A 12,653-nucleotide genomic window follows, 5' to 3' on the forward strand; every position below is an offset into this window, starting at 1 on the left:
GGGGGCATGCAGGAGGCAGCTGGTCAATGACTCATTGATGTTTCTATTTCTTTCTTTTTTCTTTTTTTTTTTTTCTTATCTAGTATTTTTAATTCAATGATCTACTTAGCTTCCCATGAATTTTCCTAAATTACCAAAAGAAGAACATATGTAGATTTAACATGACTGGGCTTCAAAGGGTGACACGTATTAAGTTCAATACCCATACCCACTTATACACAGATATATTCACACACAGATATATTCACCCTCACCCGTTTTACTAAAAGGTTTAACCTGCCAGTTAGGTGCGTGCCGGGGTCCAGCCCCAGCAGGTCCAGGGGTCCCCAAAGGTGTGGACAGAGTCAGCGAAGAAGGAATGACACGAAGAGGGCGTTCAGATTATCATCATAGCGAGGTTCTCTAGCCAAGTTCTGGTCAGGATCTCCAGAGAGGTTCTGCTTAGGATCTCCAGCTAGGTTCCGTGTCCATGTTCTCTTGCTAGGTTCTCCCGGTTCTCCAGCCAGGTTCAGTAGCCAAGTTCCCTCGCTAGGTTCTCCAGCCAGGTTCTGTCCAGGTTCTCCAGCCAGGTTCTCTTGCCAATTTCTGTAGTCAGGTTCAGTCCAGGATCTTTTGCCATGTTCTCTCGCTAGGTTCTGTCTCTAGGTTCTGAGGCCAGTTTCTGTCCAGGATCTTTTGCCATGTTCTCTCCAGCGAAGTTCTTCTGTCTCTAGAGAACGTTCTGTGTAGGTTCTGTGCCTAGGTTCTGTCTCTCCGATGTTTCTATTTCTCTCTCCCTCTCCCTTCTTCTCTGAAAGAAATATAAATCCTATATAATATCCTATATAATAAAAGGCTAATATGCAAATCGACTGAACCAAACGGTAGAACGACCGGTCAATATGATGCTCACCGACCACAGGGGGCAGGCATTCAACACAGGAGCTGCCCCCTGGTGGTCAGTGCACACCCAAAGGGGGAGCGCAGCTCAGCCACAAGCCTGGCTGATGGCTGGCGAGTGCAGCGGTGGTGGTGGGAGCCTCTCCTGCCTCCATGGCAACGCTAAGGGGTGTGGGCCTAAGCCATCAGTCGGACATCCCCTGAGGGCTCCTGGACTGCGAGAGGGCGCAGGCCAGGCTAAGGGCGCCCCCCCACACACACCCCCAAGTGCATGAATTTTGTGCACCAGGCCTCTAGTCTCTATATATTTTTAAAAGCATGTTAATTCAGATAGCCAGTGTGACTCCCCTTTTAAAGGGAGGTGGTTCATAGAGTGGCTGCCCACAGGAGCTAGGACCACCCCCCCCCCCAGGGTGGACGTAAATCAGGGACACTGGTCAACCAAGTGGCCAGGCTGTTGGTGCTAGAACATTCCGACGTCACAGCTCCCACGGTGGGCCGAGGCATCCCCCCCGCCCCCCGTGGGTTTCCAGCCAAGAAGACACCTGTCCAGAACCTAATGGTGAGGAAACAGGCCGATCGCACTCACGGAGAGACAGTCTGCAAAGCCACCTGCTCAGACTCTCCAAAAAGAGGCATGAGGAAATGGCAACAAAGAGAGAGACTGCTCTAGAATACGGGGAACGGAGGCACAGCGGCCAAATGCATCCTCCCCATCAGGTCCTGGTGCTGCGTGTGCTTCCGGGAGGGGGGAAACGGAATAAGGACCCGCGCTACTCAAGTGTCCCGGCATGAGCCTCCTGCTCAGTCCTTTCCCAGCAGGCGTCGTGGAGGGACCTCGGGCGGATTGTCGTATCCACAGAATTAACATTATTATTCTTTGTTGTTTGTTAATCCTCACCTGAGGATATTTTTCCATTGATTTTTAGAGAGAGTGGAAGGGACGGAAAGAGACATATCGATTGGCTGCCTCCCGCGCGCACCCTGACCAGGGCTGGGGATTGAGCGCGCCACCGAGGTACGTGCCCTTGACCGGAATCACAGGCTGACGCTCTATCCACTGAGCCAAACCGGCTAGGGTAACGTTATTATTGATGATTAACTATCAACGAGCAGGAGGGAGAGAGAACAAATGGCAAAATAGGACTGATTCTTTATATATATATATATATTGATTCTAGAGAGGAAGGGAGAGATAAAACATCAGTGATGAGAGAGAAGGATTGCTCGGCTGCCTTCTGCACGCCCCTACTGGGGATCAAGCTCGCAACCTCAGGCATGTGCCTTTGACCGGAATCGAACCTGGACCCTTTAATCCACAGGCTGGCACTCTATCCACTGAGCCACACCGGCCAGGGCGGGACTGATTCTTTTTTTTTTTTAATATATTTTATTGATTTTTTACAGAGAGGAAGGGAGAGAGACAGACAGCCAGAAACATCGACGAGAGAGAAACATCGATCAGCTGCCTCCTGCACATCTCCCACCGGGGATGTGCCCGCAACCCAGGCACATGCCCCTGACCGGAACCGAACCCGGGACCCCTCAGTCCGCAGGCCGACGCTCTATCCACTGAGCCACACCGGCCAGGGCGGGACTGATTCTTTTTTTTTTTTTTAATATATTTTATTGATTTTTTACAGAGAGGAAGGGAAAGAGACAGAGAGCCAGAAACATCGACGAGAGAGAAACATCGATCGGCTGCCTCCTGCACATCTCCCACCGGGGATGTGCCTGCAACCCAGGCACATGCCCCTGACCGGAACTGAACCCGGGACCCCTCAGTCCGCAGGCCGACGCTCTATCCACTGAGCCACACCGGCCAGGGCGGGACTGATTCTTGATGCAAGGGGGAAGTATGTTCACGGTGCTATTTCGAAACTCTTCGGTGAGTGTGAAACTTTTCTAAATGAAGTCGGGGAAACAGATACATTTATGTAATTACCCCCCCCACACACACACACACGCACACACACACACACGCACACACGCACACACACGCACACACACGCACACACGCGCACACACATACACACACACACACACGCACACACACACACACACACACACACGCACACACACATACACGCACGAGATGTTCATAGTGATCCATCCAGGGACAGGATCACGGGCGATGTTCCTGTCTCGTTTCCGGCATTGATGGGTGTTCCAACTCCTACCTTCAGAAAGAAATGTTTTCATTTTCACAAGCCTTTCGTACATATTAATATTTTAGCCTGAAAATAGGGGAGTTGAGTTTCTTCTAGGTGTTCGCATGTCTAGTAGGGACAGGTCAAGAGCTCCATAATGCCCCCCGCCAAATAACAACTACACCTCCACCCAGGGCAGGCTGGGGGCTGTGAGGAGAAAGGGGGCACGACCCCCAGGAGCCCCCTCCCTTCCCCAGAGGCCCCCGCCCGGAACAGAGCTGACCCAGGGCCCCAGGGGCCATGACAGCAGGTCCTGCAAACCATTTGGGTCTGGACCAAGCCACCCCCACCCCTGCCCCTCCCCCTCCTGGCCCGCCATGGAGGCTGCTGAGCTGAAGGGACAGTGACCGGGTCACTCTCTGCTCCCCTCCCTCCTCCTCCCCTGCAGGAAGAGGAGTGACAGACAGAGGCAGGTGCTGTGAAGGAGGCGGAGCCAGCAGCCAAGGGGTTAATGGTCCTGGCAGGGGCTTGGCCTGGGGCACAGGGGTCAGATGTCCCCCTGGAATGGGGACCGGCTGCTATTCCCAGGCTCTGACACTCCGCCTATTTATAGCGCTGGGCCGGCCCCCCCACACCAGGCAGAGCGGCTGCTCCCTGCAATGTCACTGCCACTGCAGCCACTGGCACCAGCACCGGCACCGGCACCTCCGCGCTGAAGGAGGCAGAGCGGCCACCGCCCCGGCAGGAACCCCGGCCGCCAGGCGCGGTGTGAGGCCAGGAGGCGGCCTGTCCGATGGGCAGCACCATGGAGCCTCCCGGGGGCGGGTACCTGCACCTGGGCGCTGTGGCGTCCCCCGTGGGCACGGCCCGCGTGCTGCAGCTGGCCTTCGGGTGCGCCACCTTCAGCCTGGTGGCGCACCGCGGCGGCTTCGCGGGCGTGCAGGGCACCTTCTGCATGGCCGCCTGGGGCTTCTGCTTCGCCCTCTCGGGCCTGGTGGTGGCCTGCGAGGTCACCCGGCTGCACGGCTGCCTGCGCCTCTCCTGGGGCAACTTCACGGCCGCCTTCGCCATGCTGGCCACGCTGCTGTCGGCCACAGCGGCCGTCCTCTACCCGCTGTACTTCGCCCGTCTGCAGTGCCCGCCCGAGCCCGCGGGCTGCACCGCCCGGGACTTCCGTCTGGCCGCCAGCGTCTTCGCAGGGCTGCTGTTCCTGGCCTACGCGGCCGAGGTGGCCCTGACCCGGGCCCGGCCCGGCCAGGTGGCCAGCTACATGGCCACGGTGTCCGGGCTCCTGAAGATCGTCCAGGCCTTCGTGGCCTGCATCATCTTCGGGGCGCTGGTCCAGGACAGCGGCTACCGGCGCTACGCGGCCACCCAGTGGTGCGTGGCCGTCTACAGCCTGTGCTTCCTGGCCACCGTGGCCGTGGTGGCGCTGAGCGTCCTGGGCCACACGGGCGGCCCGGGCGGCCCCTTCGAGCGCTTCGTGGCCGTGTACACCTTCCTGGCCGTGCTCCTCTACCTCAGCGCCGCCGTCATCTGGCCCGTCTTCTGCTTCGACCCCAAGTACGGTGAGCCCAGGCGGCCCCCCGACTGCCCCCGGGGCCGCTGCGCCTGGGACAGCCAGCTGGTGGTGGCCGTCTTCACCTACGTCAACCTGCTGCTCTACGTGGCCGACCTGGCCTACTCGCAGAGGATCCGCTTCGTGCCCAGCCCGTAGCCCAGGCCCCCCGCCTCTGCTCTGGGTGCCGGGCCCGCGGGGGAGCGGCCAGGGGAGGCCCCGCACAGCCATTCAGAGGACTCCTGGCAGCGAAGGCAGCTTCGGGGGGCGGGGCCTGAGCAGGACCCCAGAGGACCTCCACCAGGCACTCCCAGCCCCTCCCTGTTTCTCTCCTTGTCTCTATCTCTCTCTCCCTCTCTGTCTCTGTCTCTCTCCCTGTCTCTCCCTGTCTTTGTCTCTCCCTGTCTCTGTCTCTCCCTGTCTCTGTCTCTCTCCCTGTCTCTCCCTATCTCTGTCTCTCCCTATCTCTGTCTCTCCCTGTCTCTGTCTCTCCCTATCTCTGTCTCTCTCCCTATCTCTGTCTCTCTCCCTGTCTCTCCCTATCTCTGTCTCTCCCTGTCTCTGTCTCTCCCTGTCTCTCCCTATCTCTGTCTCTCCCTGTCTCTCCCTATCTCTGTCTCTCCCTATCTCTGTCTCTCCCTGTCTCTGTCTCTCCCTGTCTCTCCCTATCTCTGTCTCTCTCCCTGTCTCTGTCTCTCTCCCTGTCTCTCTCCCTCTCTGTCTCTCCAGGGCTTGGCCTCTGACTCGGGGATGGCCCCTGTCGCTTAGGAGGAGCTCGGGAGGCAGGCCTGCTGGACTCTCTGCACATGGGTTCCCTGGGGGAGGGTTTGGACAGCCCCGTGTCTATTGCCGTCAGGAGCCTACATTCAGGCAGAACCTAAGTGAAGCTGAACAGAGACAATTCCCAGGGCTGTGGGGAGGGGCTGGAAAGGAGCCGGGCGTGTGGACAGGGCGTGTGGACAGAGCTGGGCTGGGGCAGGGCCTGGGGGCCGGCCTCCTGCCTTCAGGGGGCAGCTCCGGAGCAGGCAGCCAGGCCCGCGTGCAGCTCAAGGGGAAGGAGCCGGAACCATGACCCCAGCTCACCCACCGGCCTCCACTGGCCACAGAGAGGGGAACGGAGCCAGGACGGTGGAGTCGCCGGGGCCAGCCGAGGAGAAGCTGGTTCCCACCAGGCCGGCCCCACCACCGGCCCCACCAGGACCTGCTGTGGCCCAGGGGAGGCTGGCCCAGGGCAGCCACGGGACACGGAGCTGGGCCCGGCACCTCCCTGGTGCTCACGGCCCACGACCTCCATCTGCTCAAGTGTCTGTTCACCTGGCCGCTGACCACCAGGGCCCACTGGGGCCGTCGTCCAGCCAGCTTCCTCCATTGAGAGCCCGGCGGGGGCCGGCCCAGCACAGGGCCCCTCAGCCTGGCCTCTCGCCCAGGGTCCTGGGCAGGAAATAAAGGCCAGCGCTGACCTGCACCCGGCTCTGGCCAGCGATCTGCACCTCCTGGGCCCCCCTCACCCCCTCCTCAGCGGAGAAGAGCCTGACCCTGCCTGGCAGGGGAGGAGGCGGCCGGGGGCCCAGGGTATCAGGGTGAGAGCAGCCTCGGTCCTCTCCCTCGGTGAGAGCCAGCGTGGGGGGGAGATGGGATGACACCAAGCTCCGACCCCCCCCCCGTGGCACTCAGCACTGCCCGTCACCCACACCCCAGCAGGGGTGCCGGGGCCCCAGCGAGGGACAGAGGGGTGCTGCCCACTGTGGGTGGCGGGACCCAAGCAGGTTTCAGGCGCAGGCACCCAGCGGAGTGGGAGACAATGGGCCCCGCCGTGGGGAGGGCACTCGAGGGGCCCTTTACCCAGGGGGCAGTGGGGCAGGCTCCACAGCAGATCCCCGAAGAGGGCAGCAGCCCGTGTCTGAGGGAGGGTTGGGGTTGGGGGGACATTTCCAGGTGACAAGGAGCCTACGGGCCACACCCCTTCCAGCTCACAGGGAGGCCGGGACCACAGTTGTCCTTCCTTTTCCAGCCAAACTTCCGGAACGCGTTCTCTGCCTCCGGCTTCCCAGTCCCCGCACCGTCCAGGGGGCACCGTCCAGCGGCCGCGGCCCCAGTGCCCCTCCCAATTGTCGCAGGTCCGATGGGGGACAGAGGGGGTGCTCCTGCCGACACTGCCCCTGGACCGGAGGACTCCCTCGGCTCCAGGGAGTTACTGGCCGTTATTACTTGGAAAACAGCACTTTGTGTCCAGCCGGTGTGGCTCAGCGGTCGAGCGTCCACCTATGAAGCAAGAAGTCCCTGGTTGGATTCAGGCCAGGGCAGATGCCGCGGTTGCAGGTTCGACCCCCAGTAGGGGGCGTGCAGGAGGCAGCCAATGGATGATATTTCTCTCTCATCGATGTTTCTCTCTCTCCCTCTTCCTCTCTCTCTAAAAAGCAATAAAAACATTTTTTTAAAAGAAAGAAAAACTACTTTTTAAAGAAGAGGGTTCCATTCTCTGGTGACGGACAGTCAGAAGGGCTGGGCCCTCCTGTGGAGGGAGGAGATCGCCCGCTGCACAGGGCTCTGGTCGCCGCGTCAAAGAAAAGGCCCAGCCTGCCTCTGGGCACCAGCGCCGGAGTGATTCTGAGAATAGGTTCTGGGACAACTTGTCATTTAATTTGCAGAACTGATCAAGCAGGGTGGCTCACCCCTTCTCCTGTGGGCAGCGAGCTGTTCACAAGGATCCCTTCCTCCTTGGCCTGAATCCTGCTGCTGCCTGGGACCCCGGACCTTCCCAAACCCAACGCCGACTCAGACTCAGCTCAGATGAGCCCTGAGCGCGTCCCGGTGCGGGGAGGGCCCTGCGCCCATGTGCTCCCTAAGACCCAGGGCCAAGGGCTTCCAGGGGCCCTGCAGACACGACGTCAGGAGAGACTGGGGTGCTCCATGAAGCTGGGGGGCGCTGGGGTCACCTTCCTCTGGCCCAGAGAGACTGGCGGGGAGAAGCTCCGGGTGGAAGGAGCAGGGTCTCGGGGGCCAGGACCTAGACTTCCCGGGGCGCCTGAGCAGCCTCCTGGTACAACTGAATAAAACCCAGACAAGCTAGAAACAGAAGCACACACAGAACTTGAAAGCGGCAAGAAACAGTATCACACTAGCGATCCATGTTAAATGTTTCCCTCCGGCAAACTGTTCTCACACACACACCTCGCACCGAGCGCGCCAGCAAAGCTCTGCTCAGCAGGGCTCCTCCACACGGTGGTCCTGCTAGCAGCAGGTCTGGGATCACGGCCAGCGCCCCCCGCAGTGGGGACCCCACTCCCGCCGCCCCTTACCCCCGCGCTCAGTCCCCACGTATGGGCCTGCGGGCCCGGATCTCGGGGGGCGAGCGCCCAAGGGGCTGGGGTCCCACGGGACGCACTGGCCGGGCGGTTCCAGGAGACCCGCTGCTGGGGGGCGCGGGTGCGGGGTGGGGTTTCCAGGGTGCAGGGTTCTCGTCGCCAGGGTCCGGGGTGCAGGGTCCCAACAGGCGCGGATCCGGAGGTGCGGGGGGTCCCGGATCACCTGGGCGGGGGGGGGGGTGGGCGGCGGGGCGACCGAGCCGGGCCGGCGGGGGCGGGGGCCACAGCGAGTGGATGATGCAACCCCCCCACCGCCACCCGCGCCCTCTGATTGGTCGGCGTCCGAATGGCCGCGCTGCGGATTGGCTGGGGCGTCGGAGGCGGGGCCGCGGGGCGGAGATGCCGCGTGGCTGGCGCCGCTCGGTGGGTGGGGGGCGACCTGCGCTGGAGAACCCGGTACCTGGGCGCCCCGCGGGGTCGGCTCCTGCGGCCGAGAGCGCTGCCGGGCGGGGGCGGCGCGTCTGGGTCCCGGCCCGGGCGGGGGGAGCCGGGGCGGGAGGCGCTCGCCTCTGGGGGCCTTCAGGCGCCCGCCGCCCCGCGACCCCTTTGCAGGCCCGCGCGCTCCTTCCTGCTCCACGTGCGCGGGACCTCGGGGAGCTAATCCGGGGACCCCGCTGTAGCTGGGAATCGGGGTCCGGGTCCCCGCTGTAGGTGGGAGTCGGGGCAGTTCCCGGGGCTCCGGGACTGTCGGGCAGCCCAGGGGGAAGTTAGACGGGTTTGGGGGAGGGGGTGGCGCCCGCAGGCGGTGGAGTGGCCGGGCCTGGCACTGCCCCCCTAACTTCTGGCGCCGGATCCTGCCCCGTCTCCCCCGCAGTTCCCACCGCGCAAGGGGCAGCTCCGAGGGCCGTGGGCGCGTCAGACGCCATGAGCGTGGGCTTCATCGGGGCGGGCCAGCTGGCCTTTGCCCTGGCCAAGGGCTTCACGGCGGCAGGTAGGTCCTGCGGCCAGGAGGGCGCCCCCCTTCTGCAGGGGGGGCGGGAAGAGGGGGGTCTCCATAATATGCCTGTGGGACATGGCAGCCCCAAGATGTTTGGGGGGCGGGGTTGCTCTCACCCTGGGTGGTGGGGGTTCTGCTCTCCCTCCTGGGAACGGCCTTGAGGGAGGAACTGTTCCTGCAGGCGTCCTGGCCGCCCACAAGATCATGGCCAGCTCTCCAGACATGGACCTGGCCACGGTCTCCGCCCTCAGGGTAAGTGCTGGGCGACGGGGCCAGTCAGCGGATCTGACATGGGGGGGGGGGGGGGACAGCCTGACCCTGGAGGGCCAGGAGTAGTGGCCCCAGGGGGACACCATGAGACCCTGCTCTGCTCTGGGACCTGGGTGATGTGCAGCCGGTGGAGAGGGGGTGATGGTTAGGAAAGGGGTGCTGGGGGGCCAGACAGATGGGGCCACAGTGTGGGGCCAGGCCAGACACTTCTGGGGGCTGATATAGTTTGGGTTCACTGTAGCTGATTAGACATCCAGACCCAAGGGTGGGCAAGTGCCCAGCTTGGGGCCACCACTCACCCCACAGAGCAGAGGGGGGTGGGGAGGGGCTGAGGCTGGGACAGAGAGGAAGGAGAGAGAGAGAGCAACATCAGTGATGAGAAAGAAACATTGATCAGCTGCCTCCTGCACACCCCACACTGGGGATTGAGCCTGCAACCCGGGCCTGTGCCCTGACCAGGATCGAGCCCTGATCTCCTGGTCACAGGTCAATGCTCAACCACTGAGCCACGCCGGCCAGGCGCTTCCTCTACTTTTGGGTGGGAGGGGCAGTTGGGGTGTCACAGCCCCTTTCCCTGAGCCCCAGGTCTGGCCATGCCCACACCCCAGCAGCCTCTGTGCTGGTCCACATGATGGCTCTTGGCTGAGAGAGATGCTGGGGGTCCGGCCAGCTACGAGGGCAGGCTGAGCCCGCCCCGGCATTCCCCACAGAAAATGGGGGTGAACCTGACGCCCCACAACAAGGAGACGGTGCAGCACAGCGACGTGCTCTTCCTGGCAGTAAAGCCGCACATCATCCCCTTCATCCTGGACGAGGTTGGCGCCCACATCGAGAGCCGGCACATCGTCGTGTCCTGCGCGGCCGGCGTCACCATCAGCAGCATCGAGAAGGTGGGGCTGCGGCCCCGGGTGTGGAGAGCGGGTGGGAGTGTGTGCAGAGAGGCCGGGCCTCCGGCCCTCGATTTGCCCGGGTCTCCATCTGTGAAATGGGCGTGTGGGCCCCGCCCCCAGTGAGAACTCAGGAAATGCTCAGGTGGATGAGCCCGTTCTCACCCTCACCCAGCACCCCTGCTGGCCGGGGCTGGGAGGGACACCCCGCTGGCTTCTCCTACAGAAGCTCAGGGCGTTCCAGCCGGCCCCCAAGGTCATCCGCTGCATGACCAACACGCCGGTGGTGGTGCGGGAGGGGGCCACCGTGTTCGCCACGGGCACCCACGCCCACGTGGAGGACGGCCGGCTCCTGGAGCAGCTGCTGGGGAGTGTGGGCTTCTGCGCGGAGGTGGAGGAGGACCTGATCGACGCCGTCACGGGACTCAGTGGCAGCGGGCCCGCCTACGTGAGGACTGGACCGGGTGCAGGCGGGTGGTGGCTGGGGCCTGGCAGGGGGCAGCTGGGCGTGTGGGAGGACCTCCAGGTGCCTTCGTCAGTCCTTCCCCCTCCTCCCTGCTCCCTGCTCCGGTCCTTCCCCTCCTCCCTGCTCTGGCCGCTTCGGGCAGAGCTGCTGGACAACCATTGCCCGGAGAATTCACCAGGGGACCCTGGCTTAGGCGCCCTCTCCCCACAGGCATTCACAGCCCTCGATGCCCTGGCTGACGGGGGCGTGAAGATGGGGCTTCCCAGGCGCCTGGCAGTCCGCCTCGGGGCCCAGGCTCTGCTGGTCAGTATTGTCCCTGACCCTCTAGTGGGGCCACTCCTTGCTGGGCGTGAGGCTAGTGCCCTGGAACGGAGGGGCCGGCTGTCAGCGTGTGCCTCAGTGGCGGGGCTGGGCGCCGTGTCGTGCGGATGTGGGTGAGCGCCCCACAGCCAACATCCTCTCTCGTCTCCCCCACGCAGGGTGCTGCCAAGATGCTGCTGGACTCGGAGCAGCACCCAGGGCAGCTCAAGGACAACGTCTGCTCCCCCGGAGGCGCCACCATCCACGCCCTGCATGTGCTGGAGAGCGGGGGCTTCCGCTCCCTGCTCATCAACGCTGTGGAGGCCTCCTGCATCCGCACCCGGTGGGCCCCGCCGCCCGCCCCCCACTCCCAGCCCGCATACCGAGCCCTCCCCTCCACCTCACACCCACAGCCTGCCTATCTGGGAAGCTCTTGGCCACGGGCTGCTGGCTCAGCCGCTAACATTCGAGTCTGCTCAGCCCCTCACTCAGCAGATGTGTATCGAGCTCTGGCCTGGTGGTGGGCAGGGCACAGGGAGCCCCGAGGTTCTCTGGGGTGCGGTTTACCGTGCCCTCCCCGTTGTCCTGCCGGGGAGCCTCTGTGGACTGGTGATAACCCTCCTCCGGGCCTGGCTGGGGAGATTAGCAGGTTAGAATGCAGGACCTGGCGCCGGCACCGGCTTGACGAGAGGCCGTGACCGCTGACAGGAAGCCAGAGCGGCATGGAGTCTGGAGTCTAGGCTCAGCATCGCTGTCCCTGGGCTGTGGGCCTTGCTCCCTCCTCCCTCGTGGACACCTGGGCTCGGAGGAGGCGGGTCCCGGTACTCAACCCCCCTCTCTGCCCCTCCAGGGAGCTGCAGTCCATGGCCGACCAAGAGAAGGTCTCGCCCGCTGCCATTAAGAAGACCGTCCTGGACAAGGTGAAGCTGGACTCTCCTCCAGGGGCCGCGCCGGCCGCTTCGGGCCACTCCAAGCTGCTCCCCCGCAGTGTGGCCCCAGCGGGCAAGAAGGACTGAGGGTCCCGCCTGCGCACCGGGCTGCCCTCTGCCTTCCCTCTCCTGGGCTTGGAGCTCCTGCGCTGGGCGTCTTGAGGCCCAAGCCACACAGGGTGTCCTGTCCGCATGGTGGCCTGCCCATGGCTCTGGTCAACTTGGGCCTAGCAGGGTCATAGCCGGGGGGGATACATCACTTCCCAGTGGGAGCCTCCCTGAGCGCTTCCTGGCCCAGAAGAGGGGTGGACTCTCTGAGTGCAACCTCCTCCTTCCTCTGCTCCCAGCTCAGAAGGGGTTCAGCTCCCAGTGTCAGCTGCCCTGGGGCTTGGCCCCTTCCTAAGCACAGAGGTCAAGGTTCCCTGCCCTGAAGGTCCAGCCAAGAGGAGAGCCCCCTCCCACGCCTGCCACTTCCCCAACCTCCTTGCGCAGGGACACCTCCCTCGGTGTCGGGGGACCAGCATCCTGACCTCAGAGGAGGGACCTCGGTTCTTGGCCGGCTGCCAGCTGCCCCTTGCTCCCACTTGACACTTGAGAAGGGCTCCTCGGGCAGGTGGCCTTCCAGGTCCGCGGAGCACTCAGGCCACTGTCTCCCCCTCCTGGCCTTTTAGGTTCAATAAACTGGTTTCCAGCCCTAACTTCTAACTTTGTCACTACGTGTGGAGGGTTGCCCCAGCTGCCCAGAGCGTCATGGCGACCGGGTGTGATGTCAGAGGCTGAGCCAGTAGTAGCCCATGGCCGAGAGCCCTTGCTCCCCAGGTAGCCCGGCTGTGGGTGGGGGGAGGGAGGCTCCCAGGGAGCAGAGGAAGGGTCAGCCCCTCAGGCTGCCGTCACTAGAAGTGTGATGGAAGT

The 12,653-nt window shown here is 63.2% G+C and overlaps 2 protein-coding genes across 7 annotated transcripts; both read left to right on the plus strand.

Annotated features, from left to right (window-relative positions):
* The first annotated feature begins 3,647 nt into the window (after window positions 1-3,647).
* MYADML2 (myeloid associated differentiation marker like 2) lies at window positions 3,648-5,013 on the plus strand. The gene has a single exon (XM_036342205.1). It carries the CDS (start codon window positions 3,823-3,825, stop codon window positions 4,744-4,746), a length of 924 nt encoding a protein of 307 aa, XP_036198098.1. The 5' UTR covers window positions 3,648-3,822; the 3' UTR covers window positions 4,747-5,013.
* Window positions 5,014-8,273: 3,260 nt separating this feature from the next.
* On the plus strand, window positions 8,274-12,439 carry PYCR1 (pyrroline-5-carboxylate reductase 1). Of its 6 annotated transcripts, none has more exons than XM_036341996.1 (8): window positions 8,274-8,315; window positions 8,767-8,883; window positions 9,071-9,141; window positions 9,870-10,049; window positions 10,222-10,494; window positions 10,723-10,815; window positions 10,992-11,155; window positions 11,663-12,439. In XM_036341996.1, the coding sequence occupies exons 2-8, from the start codon at window positions 8,817-8,819 to the stop codon at window positions 11,826-11,828; spliced, it is 1,014 nt and encodes a 337-aa protein (XP_036197889.1). In that variant the 5' UTR covers window positions 8,274-8,315; window positions 8,767-8,816; the 3' UTR covers window positions 11,829-12,439. The 6 variants fall into 6 exon arrangements, with proteins under 6 accessions (XP_036197889.1, XP_036197888.1, XP_036197892.1 ...); XM_036341995.1 differs by having other exon boundaries at window positions 8,284-8,348; XM_036341999.1 differs by having other exon boundaries at window positions 8,284-8,348; window positions 10,273-10,494.
* The last annotated feature ends 214 nt before the right edge of the window (window positions 12,440-12,653 follow it).

This window comes from Myotis myotis, unplaced genomic scaffold (assembly GCF_014108235.1).
Source record: "Myotis myotis isolate mMyoMyo1 unplaced genomic scaffold, mMyoMyo1.p scaffold_m19_p_17, whole genome shotgun sequence".
Lineage (NCBI taxonomy): Eukaryota > Metazoa > Chordata > Mammalia > Chiroptera > Vespertilionidae > Myotis > Myotis myotis.